The 25,958-nt window shown below is 39.9% G+C and overlaps 2 protein-coding genes across 5 annotated transcripts in view; one reads left to right on the forward strand and one right to left on the reverse strand.

Moving 5' to 3' along the window:
• Positions 1 to 925: 925 nt before the first annotated feature.
• LOC137137237 (fatty acid-binding protein, intestinal-like) lies at positions 926 to 2,676 on the forward strand. The gene is made up of 4 exons (XM_067523231.1): positions 926 to 1,084; positions 1,338 to 1,510; positions 1,616 to 1,723; positions 1,819 to 2,676. Exons 1-4 carry the CDS (start codon positions 1,018 to 1,020, stop codon positions 1,867 to 1,869), a joined length of 399 nt encoding a protein of 132 aa, XP_067379332.1. The 5' UTR covers positions 926 to 1,017; the 3' UTR covers positions 1,870 to 2,676.
• Positions 2,677 to 7,997: 5,321 nt separating this feature from the next.
• Positions 7,998 to 25,958, reverse strand: part of LOC137137236 (RNA-binding protein with multiple splicing-like) — a 35,653-nt gene continuing 17,692 nt past the window's right edge. The window contains exons 6-10 of one of the 4 annotated variants that reach the window (XM_067523228.1): positions 24,995 to 25,145; positions 22,659 to 22,786; positions 18,631 to 18,694; positions 10,852 to 10,971; positions 7,998 to 10,327 (exon numbers count right to left, since the gene is read on the reverse strand). In XM_067523228.1, the coding sequence (XP_067379329.1) occupies positions 18,632 to 18,694; positions 22,659 to 22,786; positions 24,995 to 25,145 (342 nt within the window). In that variant the 3' untranslated portion in view covers positions 7,998 to 10,327; positions 10,852 to 10,971; position 18,631. Of the gene's footprint in view, positions 10,328 to 10,851; positions 10,972 to 18,624; positions 18,695 to 22,658; positions 22,787 to 24,994; positions 25,146 to 25,958 lie in introns of all 4 variants that reach the window. The other 3 variants (XM_067523227.1, XM_067523230.1, XM_067523229.1) reach the window with 3 other exon arrangements.

The raw sequence follows: 25,958 nt of genomic DNA on the forward strand, positions 1-25,958 counted from the left end.
AAGTGTTAGAGGTGATTGTAGGTGATTGTAGGTGATTGTCTCATTACCTTTGGACAGATTCCGGTTTGTTGGGTGTCCTTAATATCCACCTGGCTCTGGCTACATATTCCGGCACAGACAGGACACTTCTATTAACTAATCTCATCGAACATCTGTCAGTAAAGTTTTAACGTGTTGTTCCTTTAAGAAATCTTAAAAAGCTTGCACATCAATAGATCCGTCTCCATGATAAATGAGCCTCCGTGATATGGTTTAAAGCTCCGGAAAAAAAGTGAGTGAGCTGACCTTAACTTTGGATTGTTTAGGAAAATAAATGCAGTCTTTGTCGAAAACTGTGATTCATTATACAACATAATCAATATCAAGAGTCTAATCATACAGAAATGAGTGCAAATCGATCACTGTAAAGTAAAATACATTAAAAGGCCGACATTGCTATGGTCCTTTAACTCTGCACAAATTGAAAGTTTCCACTGTAATGTTTTTTTCTCTTTCACTACTCTTTGTAACCATGCCAGCTCTAGTTGTCACCGTCAAAGAGAAGGCCCTTCACAACGCATTTCCATGCCAGGCACAAACACGGCGACAAAGAAAAGATTGAGGAAGAAAAGGGGGCCCCGTTAAGGGGCAGCCATGAGCAGCCACACAAACAGCCCACTGTTTTATTTTTTTTTTCTCATGCAGAACAGTGCAACAGTGTTTAACTCTGCCAGATTCACGAGAGGGGAGTTGCCCTCCTGTTATTTATCAGTGTATCCTCGAGGTCGTGCGGCAATCGCCCTACATTTGACACAATTTTTTAAATGGCCCCATCAGCAGACAATCAGTGAGATAAAGAAGGGCATCTTCCATGCCAGCTCAGGGAGGGGACGGTTCTGTTTGGGGGGGGGGGGGAGGTGGGGATGGGGGTGGGGTTGTGACAGTGAATATAAATGGAAGCCAATGGGCGTTTAACTCCCACGGTCTGGTAGTACTTCATCACCAGCTCCTACAAACCCCCAACGAGCCTGCACAGCCATGGCGTTCAATGGATCCTGGAAGGTGGACCGCAGCGAGAACTATGACAAGTTCATGGAGCAAATGGGTGAGTGTGTTTATGGGGGGCAAAGTATGTAACTGTGTCATGTGGTTTAACATTGCTGCATGAATTTTCCACTGTGCAGATGGGTGTTCGTGGCTCTGCTCATAATAACAGCAGAAGCTACATTAAGATCTTTCTCTGGGACCAAGCAAACTTAGTGAACACATGAAATGAAAAACTTCACTCACTCCCAACACACAATTTCTTAATGACAGCAATAGAGGAACATGGTTCTACTTCTCTCCTGTTTAACAAGGTGTCAACGTAATGAAGCGCAAGCTGGCCGAACATGACAACCTGAAGATTGTCATCGAGCAGACTGGGGACAAATTTCACATCAAAGAGTCCAGCACCTTCCGCACCAAAGACATCGACTTCACCCTGGGCGTCCCTTTCGACTACAGTCTGGCTGATGGCACCGACGTCTCAGTAAGTCTCAGTGAGCGGTCCAGAACTTATTAAAGCAACAGCAGCCAAATTCAATAACAACATAAGCAGGGCATTGATGGCTTTCTCTTATCAACTGTTCTGTAGGGTACATGGGAGATGGATGGTGACCTGCTCAAAGGCAAGTTCACCAGGAAAGACAACAACAAGGTCCTGACCACCACTAGAGCTCTGGTGGGAGGAGAGCTCGTACAGGTCAGTGGTTCCAGACGTGTCTCATCGATCCCAGCTATGTTAATTAATGCAGTTTTATCTTCTTTAAGTAACGTACCTTTGTCCACTTCCTGCAGAGTTACAACTACGAGGGAGTCGATGCTAAGAGGATTTTCAAGAAGCAGTAACCTGGAGTGTAAAGTTCACAATTTATTTTTATATAGATGGCACACTATAGATTTGTATGTTTTTTCATTCTGACAATAAGACGCGGCGGAGTCAAGTTATTCTAATGGGATTCTATTGCCTTAACTTTACAATGTTGAGCTTTGAGAGTTGAATCCTCAACCTCACTATTGTGCTGCTACAGAGATGAACAGCATCAGTTCAGACATTAGTTTCAGTATGACAGCGAAATGGAGCTTTTTAAGGACGTCTTTACCTAAATTGCTACTGGCATTGGCCTGTACATATTTATTAAGGTTGTCAGGTATTGAGATATCTGAGATTTCTGACTGTACAGTAGTAAAATGGAGATGAAGATGGGTTGTGTTTGGGTTTATCAGTAGGTAGAGCATGTCTTGCCAGAAACAATGTAGCCATGTACCCTTGTAGCTCAGAGGAATCCATAGGATTTTAAAAGTAACAGGCTGTTTCCAAGGAGTAGTTGTAATTAGTGACTATTATACTGTGAGTTTCAAGACTGTGAGCCACATTAACTGACAATCCTCCATCTCCATTGTATTAATGAGATGTAAGTCTTACAAATTAATGTCTGAAAACTGAAGGAGCCTTTTAATCGGCCATGCTGTTAACAGCATTTACCTCCACGCTAGACCTTAAATCAGGCTAAAGCAGCACAATATCGGCCCCCGCAATAGGAATTATCATAGAATTTGTTATGTGTCTTTAACGAGTTTAGAAAACAAGTCAGTTTGCACTAATGGCTTTTATATATTATAAACTCTGTAACAATAAAGCTTTTTAATGTCTCATTTGAGTATATTAGTGTTTTTCTTAATACATTTTAGTAAGAGAATTTGTGCATTGTGTTAATTGTGACCCAAATTTTATAAGTGATTAAAGTCTACAGTGAAGTCAGCCAGTTTATAGAGCGATCAAGTCCTCATGAATACATTTAATAAGCATTCAATGTTTAATAAAGAGGCTTCTTTTATAAACTCATTACTCCAGCTTTGACTCCAGTCTGATCACATGATGACAGAAGGGTCTTGAGTTGTCATGTGCTGCTCTTGGTCTGAACAGCTACACAGAAATCCTGGGGAGCCACATGATAGGGTTGTAGAAATGCTCTGGATAATGACATTCAGCAGGGAAAGTTTCCTTGTTTGCTTTTGCGTCATTCATGCACTGAGCTGCTCTGGTCACAAGAGGGAGACTTGTGCCCACATTTATCTCGCCTCTTATCACAAGTTTCTCTGAATGTTTTTTATTAAACGCCTTGCGTTTAACAGGAAGAAGCTTTAAAGCTAAAATACGCTCAATATGCTGTTAAATATAGAGATGTAGATGTTTTTGCTTTGTTAATTCTGTATGTTTCATGCTTGTAAAAAAAAAAAAAAAAACTGTACAAAAGCATAGAAGCCCATTTCAGCCACGAACAGAGAAAATAAATGAAAGTTTAGTACCAAAAATATAAACGCTCCCAGACACAGCTGGTGACATTTTTAATTAATCAAAACAAAACGATGACATGAAATTAAAACTTTTGATTCACCTCTAATTTGATCAAGATGGCCATTGTGAGTGTGTTTTAGTGCCTCACATCAAACAAATGTCCAAAAGCTTCTTCTTTTTCTTCTTTTGGCTTAACACGTTAGTTCAGATCAATGGTCCACGTGTTGATATGGCACATTTTTACATCAGATGGTTTGGGGAGTTTGGGGGTTCAGTGTCTTGCCACACACACTTCAACATGTGGACAGGGGTCTGGGGGCAAACGGCCCACGCTGCACTTGAGAAGCTGCCTGTCTGTCTGCTGGATTCACAGATTAATAAATTCAACTCAAACAAAATGATACTGATAACTAATAAACAGACACCCATCCACATCTAAACAGCCTGAGATGACATCTAACTTCAATCAATCCTAGCCCCCCACTGAAAGGGCCCCCCCCTCTTTCATGAATGCATAAGCACAGCATGCACAACGCTAATCTGGAAGAAGTGGGGCTGCTTTGAACACCGGTTTGCCTCTGAATCCACTGTGTCCTATGAGACCCCTCAGATGTCGAGAGGCTCCAAGACCGTAAATCTGCAGATTTTAGTTCAGGAAAAAATAGGTTAGTGGGACTTCCTTTGTTTTTGGAGTCCAAAGGGATTTTAATTAGAAGCATTCGTCACAGGTGTGTAACCAATATGACAGTAGATTGAAAGGAACTGATGGAAACTCTATGGTGGCCTTGAAAGCTCAACACGCTGCACTTTAGACACAGTTGAATAGAAAAAAAAAAAGAATTCAATTAATGAATTAATTTAATATTTACCTATTTGACAACATGTTTAACTCTTATTTTAAAAAAGGCTGCAATGCATGTGAATAATATTATTGTGAAACATACATACTGTATTTTCACCAAAATGATTCAAATGTGATTTCAAGCTCTACATCTGAGCATGTTTTGTTTTCTAAATTATTTAAAATATGAACATTTACTAAATCACTTCTTAAACTTATACCTTATTATCTTTATTTAATGCTTCTAAATGATTCGGAATGAAACCCCCTGGAGTCATCTAACAGATATAACAGCCAGTCACTTTTCACAATAATATTTTGCTAAAAAATATGATCAGTTTATCAGTTTTTTTAAGATATAATTCGAACTAGCTCAACCTTAACTACCAACACCACTGAATACTGCTTGTATCCTTAAAAAAATGGTGATCAATTGATATAATAACACATTTTAAAAATACAAATACATTTTTTGCCAACAATTCTATGCTTTTAATTACTTGTAGAGAGTGTTTTTACACTGCATTAATAGTACTTATATCCAAGTAAAGCATCAGAATCTTCTTCCAGCACTTATTATAGGAGCAGTGAAGGGATTGATGCTGTAATGTCTTTGCATGACCATTTGATAGCGCTGTGGAGCTCTGATTTTCTGAGGGAAAGGGCCTCGGTCATGCTATGATGTCATCCCCAGTCAAGTCATCAAATGACACACACCCTGTTTTTTCAGATGTACACACATACACCTACACAGTTATTGGATCTCAGTTCAAATGATTAAAATAATATCTCAGTGCACTTATCTAGAAACAAAGGGTGGGCTGTAGCAACATGGAAGCAGTGAGAAACAGGAAAGCAGTGGGAGAGTTAACCTTCAGTGTTTTGATTTCAGTGAGACTAGGCAGGGGCCCACCCAAGGGAGGTGGAGGCTGTGGATGATAAAAAAGGTGGAAAAATAGTGTGAGGTGGACAAAGACAAGAGTGAGGACAAGGGGCTCGCAGTGAGGACAGTGCAGGAAGAGAAGCGCCCTCGCTCTCTCCTGTCACCCCCCGCTGCGAAATCAAATTCACTGACTCACTCTGAAGTCGTCAGCTTATCCGAACGAGTAACAATCACAAAAGACACCAGCAGCAAGACGGGGAGTGTCAGGGCTTTTTGGTCTTCTTGGAAAAGACGAAACAACCCTCTTTCGTCTAATCTCTGTTTAGACAATGACTGTGCAGACTTTAGCAGACTGCTGAATGATGAGTCACCAGTTAGTCAGTGCTGAATACTGGATCTCTTGAGGTTTAGAAACACATTTTAGATTAAAGCCATTGCACAGGCTCAGATTTTTACCAGCCTTGGAAGTTTGTAAAGATTGATAAGATTGGATAATAGTAGAAATATATTTGTTTTTACTACATATACTGGCTTTAATAGGGACAGTGGAGTGGAAAGTGAGAGACATTACATGGTAACTGTATTAAAACGCAGTCCCACCAAGACAGCCCATCATATTCCTACAGTACAAAATTATATCTATTTTTAGCCCTGCTAGACGCTAATAGATGGACTCAAATATCTGTGTTCCACAGACGGAAATGTCTCAGCTGAAATTGGCCAGATTGTTAAGAAATTCTACAGAATCACAATGTCCAGAGTGGGAAGCAAACTTTTACTTGATCAACTGGCACAAAACCTCACATAAAATTTCACAGAATTTCCCAGGCATAAGTCTCCTGTAGTACAGTATTAACCAGAAACATCACACGTGTTTGTGTTTCAGAATATTTAGAAACTTTTTACCAGCTAATCGAACAGTAGTGATATGATCATCAATGTATATGACGTTGCATCGCACAGTTTAACTGAGACAGGGGTGCCATCTTGTGAAGTGTGTGCTCAGCCTGCTACAGTAAATTACCTGCTTGGAGGGGGGGGTTGAAAGAGGAGGTTCAATCATGGAGACGGGGCAAAGGGAAAGTGGCGAGGCTTTGTCAAACAAGATCCTCAAGATTCTCCCAGGATGGCACACGAAAACAAAAATGTAAAACAACGTTAGGTTTACATCCTTACAGGCGTCTAAAACCAGGCAAAGAAACTATTTAAAGAGGTGTGTGATGGGATGATCGAGCCCCTACAGTGGTCAGTGTATCACTGTACTGTACAAAGCAACCAAGTCCTAATGTATAAGAGAGCTTTGAGATATTTAATTTAACGGTACTTCTCAGTCAGGACATTTGTCAGGCGTATCAAAGCTGGAAGAGGATGAGTGGAAGGGAACAGAAACACCTCTTTAATGGATTTGTCAAAGGGAGAAACACCTTCACAAAGTGTTGCCAGTCGTGTGTATGCATGTACTTTGTACCCCCAGATGAATCTCTTCTCTTGCCTGTGCACATGTACACGCAAACACTTTTATCCCCCACTTTACTCTGTTCTGACACCCTGTGTGAGTACCCCCCGGCATGGACGAGTGTATGTGTCATGTGAGAAGCTGGTGCGTGGTACCTGGCGTGACTGAGCAGACAGAAGGGAGCGGAGACAGCAAAGAGAGAAACTAAATTGACTGTGGCCTGGGTCTCTGGGGTAGCCAGCCCCTGGGTTAGGTGGGCTATTCTTATAGAGGCCAGGCAGAGGTCTGCAGCTCCCCGGGTACACAAACCAATTTATAGGATCCCACATCATACTTTGATGGCCTCCTGGGAGGTGGGGGAGGTGTTATCCAGTGACAAGTGTGACAAGGAAGAGGAAATGAGCTTCATGCAGGTGGATGAAATCTTTACGTGCAGTCAAACTGTCAACACTTAATAATCTTCGAATATGGAGCCCAAAGTCTGACTGAAGGGACCCATCAGCTTGCACGCTTTGATTCTTTCCTTTACATATTGCTTAAAATATTTCTCATTATCCTCACCACATTTTCACGTTTGTTTATGCCTCTTTAATCGGTGACTTCACCAAAATTCCGCTGGCTTTCTATACACTTAGCTTAGGTTGTAAATATACGTCAATGCTTTTAAACTTCCCTCTGACTTTACTATATTAAAATATTTCTCAAATTCTAGCAGAAAAGCAACAAGATGACATAATCTGAACTGAAGATTCCGCTTCCATGCTGTGTGGCCCACTCCAGATGAGTATTGCTATTTGAACTATTGATTTTGCCCCATGCATGTATTAAAAGAGCTGAAAACAGCTCTGCCCATCAGCCCTTCAACTGTCCACTCACATTACTATAACAAAAAAATCTTTTCTTTTTAATGATTAAAGCGATGCCTGTAAAACTGCTGGCAGGACACCTCAGACTACAAAAAGGTGCCAGGTTTTCTCTATTCTATTCAGTCAAATGATTGGGGGGGTATGTTTGAGTTCGGGTCCAGCCATGCTCGGCCCATTGACCTAACACTCGCCTTACAGCCTCTGGGAAACAAATATTAACAAAAACAAAACAAAACTTTTGTCGTTAAAGGTGTCCTGTCCAAACTTTTACAGGTCTCTTTTCATTGTGACCTGTGTTGGAAAACGTCCATTGTAATACCCAGAGTGGCCACTAGTAGAAGTTGGCAGCAAGGCTGAATTATTGTGTATGGTCCCTTCTTACATTCAGGCCAAACACACTGAGCAACACAGTTTGTTAACAAGGTTAAACAAAGTTTTTCTGATTGATTAAAGTTTGCTCTGTATTGGTTTTTACATTTCATTGTCAAGATTTAAGTAATAGCATGATTCAAAGATTAAATTATTTGTTTCTGACTGATCATTTACTAACTTTTGATCTTATTATGCTTTGTTAAAAACACCTGGAATCTAGGAAAATAATTCGTAAGGAAGAAAAACCATGTAGTCGTGACGAGGATGACGTCAACCTTTAATGGCAGATGGACTGAAATGTCTTCATTTAACATTTTAATAAAAACTTCTCATTTTGATCCTTTTTTTTTGTTTCAAACAAACCAACCTCTGCAATTCACTGAAATACAGTTTCTCCTTACAGTGGCTAAAGTACATAAATATCGACAGTACTCTATGCTTCAAGAAAAATAAAAGAACACACACATGCCGTGAACATGCACAGAACACACAGATACGCACACGGTATACTGAAAACAAAAAGAGAATTATTTTGCATTGACAAAAAAAAAAACAAGAAGGGATCATTGTCATTAACATCCAGGAACATCTGTACCGTACGGCTGGCAAAACACACAAAGATCCATTCTTTCAAAGAGCCTGTTTTCTGTTTGGATTTCACAGTGAATTATGTAGGTAAAACAGCATTCATTTATCACACACAGTATGTTCCAATCAGTCAGATACAAACACAAACAGAAGCTCTACAAAATCTACCAAATGAATATACAATTGAACTTACAATAATACTTACAATGAATTATACGATGGGTATCTTCTATGAACTTTAAAAATGTAATACCCATAAAAACACACATACGCACACTCACACACCTTATAAATACTTGTTCTAATAAATTTTCGGCCACATTTGGCGTTAAAAATATTTGTAAAAGCAAAAACTGCTTCAGAAAATCAGTTGATATGATGTGCATATAATTATTATTATTCATTACAAACACTGACTATATGATTCAACCGATCCAGTATGATTGTACACACTTGGGCAAACATTACAAGGAAGATTTTTTTTTCTTGTTTCAGGTTTTGACATCACATCACGGTAAAATGTGACTTAGCCTCCTAAGAAAAGAACAAGAATCACGGTTTGTTTTTGTACAAAGTCGACGTGAATGAGAATTTTGGCGTCAAAATGTTACAGAAATATGATCACTCCATGATGTGTCTACAGCGAACACATTATTGCAGGCCCATAATACACATGATTACAAAAGGCTTTGTCCCCCCCTCCACTCCCAACTATGTAAAATCGAAATTTACAAAAGCAGGTTCGATCACGTTGGCTCCCTAAAAATAGACAAAAGAGACAATTTGCTTAAAGTGAATATCCTTTCAGATGCAGAGTAGCTCTTTGGAGTGACACCGAAAGAGACACGCAGCAAAAATAACGTCATACTTCATAAGAAATCAGATTGAGGACTAGAAAGCAGTCAAAAACAAAACAAAACAACTCCACTAGCCAAGATAGCTCTCCAGTGTTAAAAAGAATGCTTTTGGTCTTTTGTTTCTCTATACTGTGCTGCCGTCCTCCTGCTAAACAATGAAGGAGCAACTTCCTAATTATAGCAGGGCTCAGTTTGCAATGTGTTGCAGTCTCTGGGGTCACTGTACCTTCACCAGTGATGGCTTATTCCTGTCAGTGCCTCTTTTAACACGTCTGATTACCATAAACTGCAAAATCACGAGCTGGATCAGGTGCGTTTCTGTCACTCAGCGTCAACATTAACTGCTCAGTTGACTCAAAGCAAATTAGACAAAGGACTAATATGTTTGCCTCACTGGGTAAAGACACCACACAGACAGAAAACCCATGAAAAGAAAACTTAAATCCACACAGTATGTAGAAAAGAGCAAACCAACAAGACTGCTTTGGTATAGCAGAGCGACTTGCCATTTTATAATGGCACAAATCAAACAAAAAAAGTTCCTTACACACTTAAACCCAACATCAACAGAACCATTTCAAACATTGTCTCGATTACAAAAATACCTTTTTGTATTTCTTTAAAATATCTAAAAATGTACAGCATTGTTTTTCATTTCTTTTTTTTTTTTGCAAAGTCATGCTTCAACATGTATTTTAATAATCATAATAACATTAATATGAATGATATACAGAATAGTAATAATTAGAGTCATATAATACAATTTTCCAGCTGCGCTTTAGCCACACTTCCATACGTCTGGCTTTGCAACGTGGCTGCATAAAATGCACCTGCACTCCTGTGGCCGCACTTGCATATACAGAATGCAAAGCAAGAGACCTGCAAAGGTTAGGACAGGCCGTGCAGTCAAGTGGTAGACAAAGGGTGTGTGCGCCTTTGTCGCGCGTGCTCGGTACCTTTTCGTGGAGGTATCACAGGAGGTGTAGCCAAAGTGCTGCCGGTAAATCTCGAGTATGTAACAGTATCAAAAAAAAAAAAAAAAAAACTAAAAAAATTAGAGGGACTTTGAGGAGGGTGGGGGCTTCGATGTGTGATGGAGGCTGGGGTCTGGTATGTCCTGAGGCCCATGAGGCTGCTGCTGTTGCCTGAGAGAGACAGATAGGGAGAGAGGAGAAGGTGTGAGGTTGCCATGGTCACTGCACACAAACCTTGTACACTAATGAAAACACGGGGGATCATGTGGAACACGACACAAACACACTCTCACGCCCTTAAAAATTGCACATGCAAAAAGGTAGAGACTGTGTTGTAAACACACTAACATACACATACACAAAACATGTTTCTAGTTTTCTCCACGGTTTCTCAAATTACATGATGCCAAGACCACACACCCACTTTTATTTTGTGCAATTGTGCTTTTCTGTCGGGCAAAAAGCTGAAACATGCACAGATGAAAAGTGACACGTTGTCAATACAGCTTGCTGCAGTCATGTTCATTCCAGCAGAAGTCTTTGGCAGTGTGATACTGTCTTTCCTCAAATCTACACTTTCAAATCAGACTGTGCCAGGGGGACAGCCGCGCCGCTTTGAATGGCGAGGTGAGATTTACACCTTTTGTCCTCGCCTGTTGGGATCAATGGTCGTGAAGTCCGAGCCACAAACTCACCGACGGTACGCTGCTGCAGGAGCTGGAGCCAGGTCAGACCTCCTGGTTTCTAATTGGATACGAGAAGCAATTAGCAACGCCCGTCACAGCCGCCCACGGCCACCATCACACATCAGGAACCTGCGGACACAAAGGGCACAAGGCTTTACTAAAGGGAAGTGTTTTTGTTGACAGGTTTATGGCGAACGTCAAGCTGGTTTGCAATTGTCAGCCACTGGATAGCCATTCGTGATTTTTGAGTATTACTTTATTCTTGTAAAAAGGCCAGAGTGATACTGTATAAACTGACAGCAAGACTGTATGGTCCGTAAAATTATCAAGGGTTCATGACTAATTGTGACTGAGACGTCATATCTGTTCTCTCTGTTCATTGTCCGCCCTGTGACTGTTGTCCCTGCTGTGTGTGTTCAGTCTGCTAGCACTAGCATTAGCTGCTATTTTACAATGAATGTTTGTGAAAATAAGGTGAGAATTCTAAGTCACAATTCAGAAAAACTGTGACCATAATCTTCACCTTTAGAAAGTAGTTTGCTTTTTTTGCCTTTTGATTTTTCCACTCACACTGGAGTGAGTCTCATCATTTCTTATCCACTGATTCCATCTGTGATGAACCAGATATCAGCTGAGTGTAGTATTGTTGGCTTGCTCCAGCAGTTTAGGATTACATTCTTATTAAGATGGGGGAGGAATCAAAACCAGTGTGTTTGAAAATCACGGTAATGAAGGCCAAGTTTTACTCCTCTAGTATCAGTCAAAGTCCAAAAAACAAAACAAAACAAAAAAACAAAAAAGACTTGATTTCCCCATTTCCCAAAGATGCGACTTGATTGTGTCTTTCATAAGAAGCTCTGTGTGTGGTAATTGCCCACACTTTTAGAAACTTCACACCACCATTAATAAGGCAGGCTTTCGGTTACAATGTGCCTCCAAACTCACACTGAGAAGTGATGTCTCTAGAGTCAGTTTCTCAGATTCAACAAAGCTCCTCTGGAGCCACAAACCTGGATTCTCAAATTGTTTAGTACTTCCTGTGACTTGTAAACTGAATATGACATGTAAAATAGTGAATGAGCACTCGCTTAAAAAGACAGATTTACTGAAGTCTCTAGGCTCCATGTCCAGCTGCGACAAACAGGATGTCAGCTAAAAATTGTCTTTAAAACTTCTGCCTAACAAACGTATCCCCCATGATCCCCCAGCACCACAACACCCCCCTTAGACTGAAGAGAAAGGTCAACCCTCTGACCCCTCTCCACATGTATCACCAAAAATAGACATCTCTTGGAAACCGTGGTAACCCGGGCTCAGGCTGGGGGAGTAACTCCTTGGAACAATAAACAATTAGTAAACTAAACATGACCTTAGGAGACAGAGAGACAGACTGTTGCAGGCAAAGACAGGAGCCAAGTTGGGACCACGGCTGGCCTAGCTAATGCCCTGTTGCGCGTTCAGCGAAGGATGAAGGAATCAATGCGTTGTACAGTCGCTTGGCTAAGCTGATACGACGCATACTTCCAGACCACCGTATTTGTTCTGGCTGAAACACCAAGGTTAAAGACTGGGTTGATCATTGAACACGTCTGCGCGGATTAGGAAAAGGTTTAGTGACATGCAGGCTTAATGTGTTACATCCAATAGCTCGGCCCAGGCGCATGATGTGAGATAGGTAAACATGGAGTGTTTGAGAATGTGGGAGGTGGCTCGATTTCTCATGGAAGTGTGTGCACTGGTTTTGTTTTTATTTCAGCTCGGCTCCACAGAGCAAACGCTCCTTCCTGTGTTATCAGTGCACATTGATCTCGTGCTGCAAATAAAGAAGAGAAAAGAAGTCCTGTTCAAATTTACACTCAACATTTGACAGTACATTGCTCTGGCACACAGTCACAAGTAAACCATACTGCTGCTACTTTACATGACTGCTGCACCCAACTGCAGGACAGGAGCAACTAACCTGTGCACAGATGAATCACTATGCACTGATGATATGAAGTTGATTAAAAATACTTGACAAAATCACACAAAAACATATTTTTAAAAGGGAAAAAAATATGAGCCAATAACTGCCTAAGAAGGTAGAAAGAAAAATAACGTGTAGCCGAACAGTCTGTAGTCATAAATTATCAGTGAAATGTGGCTGATTTGTAGCTAAACTTGCGAACACATCCGTCTGATTCTTTAAGATCTCTACCTGTGCAGCTCGGCCATGAAAAAAGCCCCATCTGAAGCCCCTTTAATCCGTAGAAAAGCCTTTAGGCCCTGGCTGTGTTTCTCACATACCAGCAATAGCTGCTGAAGCGGTGATGAATGCAGCTGCTGACATGCATCTACCTCCTTGGATCCAGTGCAGGGAAGAGACCCGTGTGTCTGTGTGTAATGTCAGTAGGGGGTGAAAGAATAAAGTCGCCACTTCCTTGTAAAAGGGGGCCCAGCTGGTCTTCAGCTCTCCAGTGGGAATTTGTCCAACATTGCAAAGGAACCACTGTTTTTGTTGAGTTCATGGCCAAGAAGGCGCACACACACAGACACACAAACACACACACACACTCTCTCTACCCCATCTTGTCAGATGGAAAATCCGGATTACCTTTCTCTCCAGTTCACTAGGCATTAATGTCCACTATTACGCCGGCTTTGGACATTGCTCTGTGCAAGAGCACGAATGTCAAATATATTTCAGCTTTATAAACATTCAGATAGATGACTCGTCGAAGCCTCCGGGTGCATTACAATAACAAAAAGTCCCAATACAGTAGGTTTGTAGCTACCTGTTTCAACTTGCATGATGCAGCACGGCTGAGAATGAAGTTTTTAAAATGGGACTTCCTTTGACAGGCAGAATGCCAGGTGATTAGGACAACTCATATACCAGGCATGACTCAAGAGCCTGAACACTCACTTTCAGCTGTTCTCACACACACACACACACACACACACACACACACGCACACAGGTTTCCCACTGTTAAAGTTCCTAACGCAACGGACATAGTCTGACCATGAGTGCTACCCGTCCTTCAAATGCCAAGACAACCACTGACTAACCACAAGCCTCTCCGGACTCTGGAGCTGTGAGCCATTTCTTTACTGCCATTGTGAAGCGTCACTGTCACCAACCACCTTCAGCATGAGTAACAATTCACAAACGCTGATTGTTCTTTTGTGAATGCACACGACCCATCAATAGCGGACAAATTGTACAGCGCTGGAGCAACACTTACGGCCACTGTCCATAACCTCAGTCCAAGTTTATTCTAGTTGACTTGCAGCTAAAGTGTTTCAAAGTGTTGCACAAGCGCTTCGCTTTGCGGATTGCATTGCTTGTAAAAATGGCTCGACTATAATCATGTAACAAGACCAGAACAGCCAAAAAATAAATAAAAATTTAAATAAAAAATAAAAAGAAACACAAGGTCTGGTGCAGCTGCAAAATGTCAGGGCTCCAAACAGAGTAAACAAAAGTTAAATCAGCACTGACAGTTTGCTGTAGGAAATGACAAACATTTCCTTTTCAATTATAGTTACAAGACAGAGACATGGATGTTTAATTAGACTTTTGAAATACATGTCCACATGCTTACTGAGAACATTTATCTGCCATTGTGTTTCAGACATTCAAGTCATGCTCACATGTAAAGCTACAGTATACAGTTTTATACATATTTTGAAATAAGCTTTATAAGTTGTCTTTGTGTAGATGTGCTGTGGACATTTTTGAGACAGAGGCTAACAGAAAAGCACTGGCAGCAGTCCAGATATTCCCCTCTAAAGGTTTCTCAGCAAGGCTCATCCTTCTGACCAATCAGAGAAGGTCAAACGCTGTGTGTGTCGCATGCTGATGCAAAAAGGCACCTTGCACGTATGTATGAGACGCCACAGGCTTTAACAAAGTGTCAGTGTTTCAGTCTGACCTTACAGCTGGCTCCATTACCAAAAGCTGCATATTGTAGCTTGAAATAAATGTGTTGTGGCCCAGTCCATATACATTAAGAAACCACACACACACACACACACACACACACACACACACACACACACAAACACCTCCACCCAACTGTGCCTCACCATACTTGTGAGGACACTCACAAATGCATTCTATATTCCCCTACCCCAACCTATCAAACCAAAGTCCCTTTCAGACATGGAGTGGAATTCTGAACTTATCCTGACTTTTTTAGGAGTGGGTGTATGTGTCAGAATAAAATGCTGCAGGCATAATCCGGATTAATATTATTATTATTATTATTATTATTATTGTCCTACGAGACCCCTAGTGCACTGTCAATGTTATGCACGTGAGCTCATGCATGTAACACACTGCTCTGTCCTGAGTCTTTTGGAGGATTAAAAGCAATCGAGTGGCCGTGTTAATGAGGTTTGTGTCACTCAACTTGAACCTTTTTTCTTTTATTATTTATTATTTATTAGTTGCACGGCTTATTTTCACACCTGAGGACACTTCTCACTCTGACGATCTCCTGCTGCGAGTTACATGTATGAAAGGCCACTCTGGACAATGTCAAAGGCTGGACTCTCCAACAATGACACGAACAGTGTTCATATCTATAGCAGGCTTTAGTGTATAATCCAAACCATTAACCCTAGTTAAACCCAAACCTAAAACTGACATTAATTCTAAAACAAAGTACTAACAATCAAAAAGATTTTTTAAGTTGTGAGGACAAACTAAAACCTCCTCATCACACTAATGAAAGGGTATCAAAACTAAATTTGTCAAGTAAATTTTTCCAAATAAGAAAATGACACACACACACACACACACACACACACACACACTTTAATTAGAATTTATGCCACATGAAGTCTCCTCAGTGTGAACTAAGCTCCAATGGCTTTATTAAGACATATTATAATACGGGTCAGGAATGTGTTTTGGAAAGTGGTAAGCATGTGTATACTGTATCTAATATTATGAGACTATTTATTGTTTCCCAGCTGCTCTACTTCTACACGATGACACTCTGCTTGGTTTTTTTTTTCACAGATACAACAAAGAGCATGTTGTACAAATTGAAGAAAAAAAAAAGGCAGGAAAAAACTTTTTTCAAACCTCAGCTAGACTGCTTACACAAGGGAGCTTCAGAAAATATGTTTGAAGGCAGAAAATGTGGGAATTTAGTTTCAAGTGGTGGAAACATTTCAACTTCTAGTAATTTTATACTTCACATAAACTGTGATATGTCCGAATATGTTTTCTGTCTTTATGTACATTGTGTGTATTTCTTGTTATTTCTAAACATTTATTGACAAAGAAACACATGTTTGTAATCACATACAATGTTTATGTTCCGGTGTTTTACAGAATCCACAGACTTCAGTGTGAACAGTTTTCCCAAGGTCCATGTCTTTGATAGAAAAGTGTTCACAGCGTGGTCTGTGGTATTACTGAGTAACAGATATACTGTTTCTGGAAAGCAGTTAGGCCATGTTGACTTATTTTCCCCAAAAACAAAAATCTTCTCACAGAATCTCAAATTCTGTAGCATCAGATCAAATAAACACCAGAATAAGTAAGAAAACTGTCTTTTTTTTTTTTTTTGGTATTTGGGATGGATAAATGAGTTTTTGTTAGTGCTAACACGGTTCATAACTCGAGCGCTGCATACGTGTATATCGGCTGCAGTTGCCTGTGATTATCACAGTTTCCTTACTTGGACTTCTTAGCCTCACTTCACCCTCCACTGTCAACCGGATGTGGGGATGTTGTTGTTTCACTGAGGGGCTAATATCCACTGGGGCAGGCTGACCGGCCAAATTACTTCCTCCTGGTTTGATAGAGCAATAATTACTTCCACCAAGCCCCACCCTTCTACACTCCCTTCCTCCTTCACCCTCCAACAGAGATGAGATCCCTAAAAACACTGAAAGCACTGCAACAGCTTCCCCCCCATGCAGTAAATGTTTAAGTCTCTGGAAAAAGAGATAAAAGCTATGATGCAGAGTTAAAAGGCGACAGCTGAGGTTTAGCACCAATCAACAGCCTGATGAATGTTAGCCTCCATGCTACCGCCACCCACCCACCCACTTGCCACTGACTCCCTAAGGGGTTGGAGGAGCATGTTTCTTCCTGTCCCGAGATGTTAGGAGGGAGGGATCTGGTGACAGTGTGACTGGCGCCGAGTGCAGACACACACACACACACACACACACACATGTGCACACACACTCGGCTGTAAACAGATACACAGGCTAGCAGGGGATTTGTTGTGCTTTGTGGTTTTGTTTTTCTGCGAGCACAACAGCGTTCAGTTTGTCTGAATCACAGAGCCGAGCACATGCGCCGTGTGCTTCATGCATGGTTGCATTCGACTCGTACTTATCAAAGCACTTATTAGAAGCCAACTTCCCTGTGTACCATCTGCAGCGCCACTAAAATGAACTCGTATGTAATTTATTTTAAATAAAGCCCCATGTTAATCGTTTTTAAATTAAGATTCATAAAAATGGCCCTTCCAGCAGTACTCAGGCACCTCAGCAGTTCATGGTGCATATTCCACATTTACGACATTTTGGAGCATCACATTCTCCATTCTCCTCATTCTTCGTCCCGTCTCCTTTATAACTCTCCACTGTGTAGTTTCTCATAATGCAGAAACGCCAAAAATATTTTTTTAATTAAAAATGTATTTCATCCTGCCAGGCTTGACAAAATGACAAACACACCCTAATATCTGCTGTACACTACCAACACAATTATAGGATAATATTCAGTGTTTATTGTGGAAGTGTTGCCGTAAAGTGCGTGCACAATAATAATAATAATAATAAAAAAAAAAACTAACTTTCAGTCACATACAATAATAAATATCACGAGGATCTGTGGAACCAATAACTTCTTCTCATCCTTCTCAAAAACCACTCCATGTGAATAACCCTAAACCAGATTTACTTCCCTTGATCAAATTTCACCTTGAAAAATCAAACCTAAAATCATGGAAAACTATAATCAGCAGTGGAAAAAGCACTTTGATCATGCAGTTTCTTTTCTTAAAAGGAGCTCTGATCAATAGATTAATATTAAGGAATAATGTGGAAGGGGTTGCTCCTATTGACAAATCCACAGAGGATTATCACCTCTCTTCTAAGTTCCTCCTGACATTTCATCCTGCTCTTAGTACTTGAGTAAATGTACGGATTGACTTTCACCACTGGTCATTATAAAATTACCGATCAAAGAAGCTGACATTAGCATTTTAGTCATATTTCCTGAGCTCTATCCAGCCTGTTTTATTAAAACACTGGCATCAAAGCCTGTTGTATATTCTGTTTGACTCGCTTCCTTTGATGCCTGAGCTCAAGCAAGACATCAATGGGGAAAGTCGACCCTCTGTATCCTGTGACCTGAGTGGGGAAAATAATAGAGTTCCCCATGAAATTGCACCTTTCATCTCGTGTTGATGTACGAGAAGTGGCCCCAGTTTTCACACTTAAGGGCATTCCCACTCCCACATGTATTCCTAACAGGCTAATGTGATAGGAAGTTGTTGATGTGTTTAAAGTCAAATTGCAGCAATGTGGCTAATTAGTTGGTTACTTTGGCAGTTGGCTCGCTTGACGTACAACACCACGCGCACTGAGTACCACCTTGTGATTATTCGCGACATTTGTTTAGGAATATCGCTGCGCCTGTTTAAACAAAGTGTCATAAGATTTACTAAAGTAATTTCAAGAAAGAACACAATGTACACTTCTTTGTTATAGCAGAACAAGGGGTTGAGTGAGTGAGTAACTGTGTGTGTGTGTGTATGTTACTCACACATACTTCAGCAGAACTGCCTGGACTTCCATCCCTGAGGAGTTCCATCTGCAGGTGGGAGCCAGCGAATCTAAACACACATCCATACACAGAATTTATAATCATACAAACTTGTTAAAATAATGTCACAGGACTAAAGTTAGTATTTCTCCAACCATTATTACAGTTTAAACCTTAAATTGGTCCTACACAGAAAGTGTGTATGACAATGTGCAAAACGTAAATAAAAAGAGAACTCAATGATTTGCAAATCTCATCAACCCATATTTTATTCACAATAGAACATAAACAACATATCAGATGTTGAAACTGATACATTTAACCGTTTCATGGAAAACATTAGCTCATTTTGAATTTGATGGCAACAACACATCTCAAAAAAGTTAGAACATGTTGATGTTGCCCATTGTGTAGCATTCTTTCTTCTTTTAACAACTGTTTGTAAATGTCTGGAGTTTAGGAGAGGAATGTTGTCAACAGTCCTGGGGCTTTGTTGCTGGATTAGTTTGTTTTATGAGCTTTGTTATGTTATGTAATGTTTTCTATTGGTGAAAGATCTGGACTGCTGCCAGGCCAGTTCAGCACCCGGACTCTTCTCCTATGAAACCATGCTGTTGTGATGGATGCAGTATGTGGTTTAGGATTGTCTTGCTAAATAATGCAAGGCCTTCCCTGAAAAAGCCGTTGGCTGGATGGGACCTCTATGTACCTTGAGGCATTGATGCGATCTGTAAGCTTCCCACGCCATAGGCACTAATACACCCCCATGCCATCACAGATGCAGGTTTTTGTACTGTCGACTGATAACAAGCTGGATGGTCCCTCTCCTCTTATTGTGCAGGAAAAAATTTCCAATTGTGATTCATTAGACCACAGAACAGTTTTCTATTTTGCCTCAGACCATTTTAAATGAAATTTGGCCCAGAGAACAGGGCGGTGTTTCTGGATCGTGTTCATATATGGCTTCTCCTTTGCATGATACAGCTTTACAGCTTACATTTGTGGATTGCACGGTGAACTGTGTTCACAGACAGTAATTTCTGGAAGTGTTCATGAGCCCATGCAGTGATGCCCAGTAGAGAGTCATGCCTGTTTTTAAAGCAGTGCAGCCTGAGGGCCCGGAGATCATGCAAATCTAGTTTTGACCTTTGGCCTAGACCTTTGTACACAGAGATTCCTCCTGATCCTCTGAATCTTGTGATGATATTATATACTGTAGATGGTGGGATCTTCAAAGTCTGCACAATTTTACATTGAGGAACATTTTTCTGAAACAATTTTTAGAAGCAGCTTGTCACAAATTGGTGAACCTCCACCTATCTTTACATTTGAGAGGCGTCAAATTCAGAATGAGCTAATATATTCCATGAAATGGAGAAATGTCTCAGTTTAAACATCTGATATGTTGTTTATGTTCTATTGTGAATAAAATATGTATTGATGATATTTGAAAATGATTGCATTCTGTTTTTCCATTTATGTTTAAATTGTTCCAACTTTTTCTTAAATTAGGGTTCCAGGGTCTCTTGTGTCAGAAGTGTACCATTAGTGTGACACGTGTGTAAGATGTGAGTATCAAAAACACAGCTGACAGCTGTGTTGTGTAAACACAGCTTTATAATAATTTTTATTATTATTTATTATTTACTTATTTACTTTATCATTAGGGGGAATTAGAAACAACACCAAGTTAGATCCATCCCCTTATTTTTAAATGTCAAAAAAAGTAAAGAAATGTAATTGTTTTAATTATTTAACTTTTTTAAATACTCTAACTATTTGTGTTACTTCTGATGATGAAAGAACATTTGTATTCCCTAAAAGGTGCATTAAAATTTAGTTTTACACTTCATGAAATTTCAAATTAAGGGCATGCAAACTATTGCACCCAATTGTATCTTAGCTTAGCATACAGTACAACCTACAAGCTCAATACTTACCACATTTGCTTATTCTCTACAAAAGCCAAAGTGTAACATATGGCAGTCTTTATGCTAAAATAATTTAATCTAACCCCCTGGCTGTAGTTTTATATCTAATGAACAGACATAAGGATGGTATTCAATTTTTTCAAAATAATCTAACTCTTTGAAAGGGAGGGAATAATTGAACAGCTGAACGCCTTTAACTTCAAGATTTTCCGGATTTTTTTATGTCACGTTTAGTTGGTAGATGACACTGGGCTGTCTTTAAGATGCAAGAGCTATAGCAAGACAATGTACTCTCTGTTTGCTACAAAGCAAAATTATCTATCTATCTAATTGCCACATGAATGCATAAACAAAAGGAACACATAATCATCTTCTTGTTTCAAATGTAATTAACATAATAACACACACAGCACGGGCCCAATATTTTTCTGAAACCTATTGCTAACAGTTACTAGCAACCCAATAACCCAATTACGTGCTCTCACTAGAGGAGATGACAGTAGCTGACTAATCAGTGAGCCAGAAAGCTGAGCTCAGGTTAAAATAAATTGGATTTGATCCTTTAGTCTTGAGTGTTTGCCGTAAGACCTGTTTATATACACATATAATGTTGTATAAATATGTCTCACATCAGCATCTGCTCTAGGTCAGAAGATGCTGTGTGATGCCAACCACAATCCCCCCAATGAAATCACAAAGCCAGACTGTGGATGTGTGTGTCAGTGTGCGCTCGCATATATACGACGCCTATGGAAAAATGCCAGCTAGGCAGATTTTACTTGCACTTATTTCAAATTCTTACATCATCTGAGCTTCAGCTTTAGTGTCTTCGCTGGGGGCCTTTTAAACTTAAATAACCTTAGTATCTGCATTCCATACGGAAATATACTTCATATACTGCCGAGCAGGGATGAAAGAAAAAGCGGGACACACACATACAGCTAGACACACACATACAGCAACACTGGAAGTGCTGGAAAATCATTGCAAGTTTAAAAACCAAATCAGAAAACGCAAAATCAGAAACAGTACATGTAATACTGAGCTCTCATTAGGGTCAGTGAGAGTTAAACAAGCTGCATGAGAAGAATTTCTAAAGATCAATACTGAACTGTTATGCGAACTCACATTGGAGCTGTGCAGATTAGACTTCAACAAACTGGATCATGGTTGGTGGAAAAAGAGGCTTTTAATTAATGAAGTAGGTGATGGTCAAGTGATGATGCAAACCTGCAAAGTGCTAAAGTGTTCAGCTGTGCTGCTGCTGCACTGATTTGGATAAATAAGGCTCCACGATAAGAGTTTCTTTCGTGAAAATTTACAACTATGGCCTTGACTCTTTTTAAGATCTAGGAAAATTCACATAGCTGTATTGATTGGACATTTCAAAAGGAGGAACCATGTTCACCTACAAGGATGGTTCACATTAATTCAACAGTTAGTTCAACTTCTACCGTTTGAAATGTACCGTATGCATTTGTTAGGATTTTTATTTTGTAAGGCCATTTTGCTATTTTTTTCAAACTCTGAGGTGAGTCAGAGTTTGCCAAACCCATGGATGCATTTCTTATGTCTCCAAATACAGTTTGCATGTTTGGGGAGCGGTAAGATTAGTTTAGTTTGATTCCTGGAAATGGGATCAGGTAGCAGCTCCCCTCAAGAGAAGGGTAAAACGGCATTACATATCTGCAAAAATGGACTACACCCTGCAAATTAAATATTTATAAAGTCACTAATTTTACTATCAATGAACAAATTAAATTATATTACATTTTTTATTCATTTCCACGCTTTAGTGGTGCAGACTCATGGACTAGTATTTAAGAAATTTTGGTCTATAAATGTGTTTAAAAAACAAAAGTCATCCAAGAGTTTATCTGAATGTAAGAATATAAAAATTAAGCATAAAGCAAATATGTTAATATCTTCGTTCTTTTGTGAATTCGCGAACGAGAGTGACTTGGTGATGTGTGCTGTGAGGTGGATCTATGGATGGAGCAGACACTGATTTCAGGCAGACAGCTGTTTCTGCAATGTGCTCAAGAGGAGGTGACGGGGCACAGGTGATGGAGGTGGGGAAGGGCACGTAGGTTTGCAGGTTACCTGAGCGTGGAGCGAGGAGGGGTAGGTGAAAGCGGGTGGGAGGGCCGGCGACAGCTCCGCCGGGTACAGCGGGTATGACGCCCACACATCTGGGCTGCTGGGATATAGAGCAGGCACTGTGAGCTCATCTGTGGAAAGAAGAAGAGGAGGAGTGGAGTGAGGAGAGTGGCCAGTGGATGGGTGGGTGGCTAAAGAGACAGGGTGGAGGTGAAGGCGGTGGTGGTAGTTCTAGAAGTGCACGACAGGTGAGTTACCTGAAGTAGTTTCCTCTTCATTTATTTTACAGTTATTGGGCAGCTCTGTCATGTACTGTAAGTAGTAACAGCAGTAATTAAGATTATTGATTATTGCTGAGTGGGAATGCTTGTGCGTTTTATAGCATTTGAGAAAAAGGCTAAACACAAAAGTTTACGTAGTGGATTAAATAGTTTACCTCTTAAAACGCAAGCTGGCAACGTAACACGAGTACTAGCTTAGCGCAAGTTGATGTTAACAGTAGATTGTCACCAACTGATTATGTTTGTATAGCTATGGATTAAATACAGACAAATAAAAATCAATTCACTACAACTGTATCCAGCTGTGTAAGCTAGTATTTTCCCACTGCTATGAAGGTAGTCTGGATGCTATCAGTGTTTAGGCTAAGGTTAGCATCCTTCAGTTAGTTTGACAAGGCTTAAACTCCACTAAACCCAACAAGCTACACCTGAGGCAGCCTTACTTTGGATAAATGAGTGTGTGTGTGTGTGTGTGTGTGTATAAATAAAATATAAATATTTTATAATATATATATATATATATATATATATATATATATATAAAAAATAAAACGTTCTCTTATAATTTTGAATTAAAAAAAAAAGTTGAAACATGAACTCTGTAGGCTAAGCTAGCCAGCCAAAGAGGATTATAGCTAAAGCTTTATATTAGCCTCAGTATTTAGCACATCTGCTCCATGTAGCATATAGCATTAAGAGTACTTCAATCAAATGAACAGGAAAATTATGTTTATAGTTATGAAACTATCTTAAAGCAGATTAGCTAATTAGCTATAGCTGCAGCTGTTTAGCCTGCAGTTAGCACAATTGACTGTTACTGGTTAGCAACGGGTCGACTGCTTCATTCCCCACTTTGTCTGCAATGAAACAATATTTCTTTTAAATTTACTACAAATCCTAAAAAATGTAAATCCAGCACCTTGATTGTTATAAATCGCATATGTGCTGCATAGAAAGCTTCACAGGTAACGCAACAGCAGCTAAGAGAACAATCAGGTAAACGTTTGTAATATCATTTAAGCTGAGGGGGAAAATGAAAGGAAACCATCTCAGATACCGATGTTCAGTTTACAGTAACCGTGGAGAAAAAAAAACAGACATAGGCGTAGTGCTTGAGTGAAGCGATAGGTGACCGTGCAGAGTGGTACAGAGTGAGCGAATACTTAAAAATGCAGAATCAAAAAAATAAAGGAAAAGTACATAAATTGCAATATATCAGATGGCCAAACAAATTGGAGGAGTATTATCCCTGTGCTCACTGTGTCTCCTGGTAACCCTTTATCAAAGCATGATCAGAAAAATGGCTGATTTAAACATCATTTATCGGGAAATGACAGCAATTTCTTTCCTGGTGATTACGTCATGGTTTCATTAATTGTTTCCTTTCCTGTTTCCACTGGGGCCCCAAGTACACACCCTTTTTCTGGCAAAAAAAAAAAAAAAAAAAGATTAACGATAAGAGCAATTTGGTCAGTCAGGAAGAATGTACAACCACAGCTGGCTTATGTTCAACCATCAGTGGCTGATTCCTGCAGAATCTTTAATCCATTGCAAAACATTTAACTAAATGGGAAAAGGGTACCGAGCTGTAAATTCCATATGCACCTGGTACTCAGTCTAAGGCCTTGAATCCAAACTATTAGAGCAATGACTAACAGCAAACATGAACCTTTTATGAATCATTTATATAAAAAGGGGGCATGTGTTGTTTAAGGGGAGAGCTGTAATCACACTAAAGCATTAAAAGCAAAACAGCAAATGTCTGATGTCAGAGTAGTAACATTTAGTAACATTAATACGAGAGATATCATTGCGAAACAGTTCAAGGAAAATAACTCTGCTTTTCAGTGACAAACAGCCATGTCAGTGTCTGTTTTCATGTACAGCCACAGCTGAAACACAAATCCTCCTCTGCTCATTACAAAACATTTCCGTAAGGAAACAGCTGTCCAGTCACCTCAAACAACAGAAACTTAATGTGTAAATGAAGCAGCCACGCAGACAGATGAGAAGTAAGACAAACTCAGAGAGAGATGGACAAATGGTTGGAGTACTCACATGGGTCTCTGCTAATGAACTGTGGCCCAGGGCTCTGCTGGGAGGGAGGGGGGTTAGGAGTGCCAACCAGCTTGTTCTTGGCCATCTTGGTGTTGGCCTTGGCAAATTCCAGCCGCAGGGTCTGGGGGATCTCCGGGTCAAACCGGACACCCTAACACAAAAAAGATGTTTTAGCAAAAATACTGTATTGAATTCTTTAATTTATGCTGAGGATTGTTTGAACAAGCCGTTTAATTTTTCAAAAAGCTAACTCCATGAGATTCAGACATCCAGCCTTCTGCATCCTAACGCAATGCTCTACCACTGTGCCACCAGGCTCCCAAAGCATAAAACTTGATGAATTATTTTTCAGATAGACACAAAGTTAAAGGTTTAAAGTTCAAAGTAAAGATGTGTGTCATTGTCTACTTTCTGCAAGAACCACTTTTTACTGCTTAAATGCAAGTTACTGAGTTACAGTTTAAAATTATATTAATTGATATTTAAGTTATTGTTATTGCTCATTTAAATTTTGTATCTGTGAAATCCTGATCCTAAACATAATCATTAGTTTAATATTGCAAAATGCTCTGGATACAGTGATGCCAATGACCTTCAGTGCAGTTAATCTTCCATGTTTGCATTTTCAGCCTAGTTGTGTTTGGACCATTGACCATTTTATCGTTCAATATTTCACCGCAGAATTTGCTGTCAACACTTTAGTGGTGAGAGGACATTTTCTGTTACTAAGACTTTGAAGCGTGCTGCACAGTGGATTACTCTGGTTTGGGTGACAACCCCAAACTAAAAATCAGAACCTGATGAAATACACTTGGCTAACACGTCATATCATTTACACCACGGGCCAGAAAGTCACAAGGCCCTTGCTATGATCACTGCTGAACTCTTAACTATAATTTAATATCATGACATCAAATCCCCCATTTGCAGTGACATACAGAAAGCATTAGTGCTTCAAGTAAGA

The sequence above is a fragment of the Channa argus genome, chromosome 12 (genome assembly GCF_033026475.1).
Source record: "Channa argus isolate prfri chromosome 12, Channa argus male v1.0, whole genome shotgun sequence".
Taxonomy (NCBI): domain Eukaryota; kingdom Metazoa; phylum Chordata; class Actinopteri; order Anabantiformes; family Channidae; genus Channa; species Channa argus.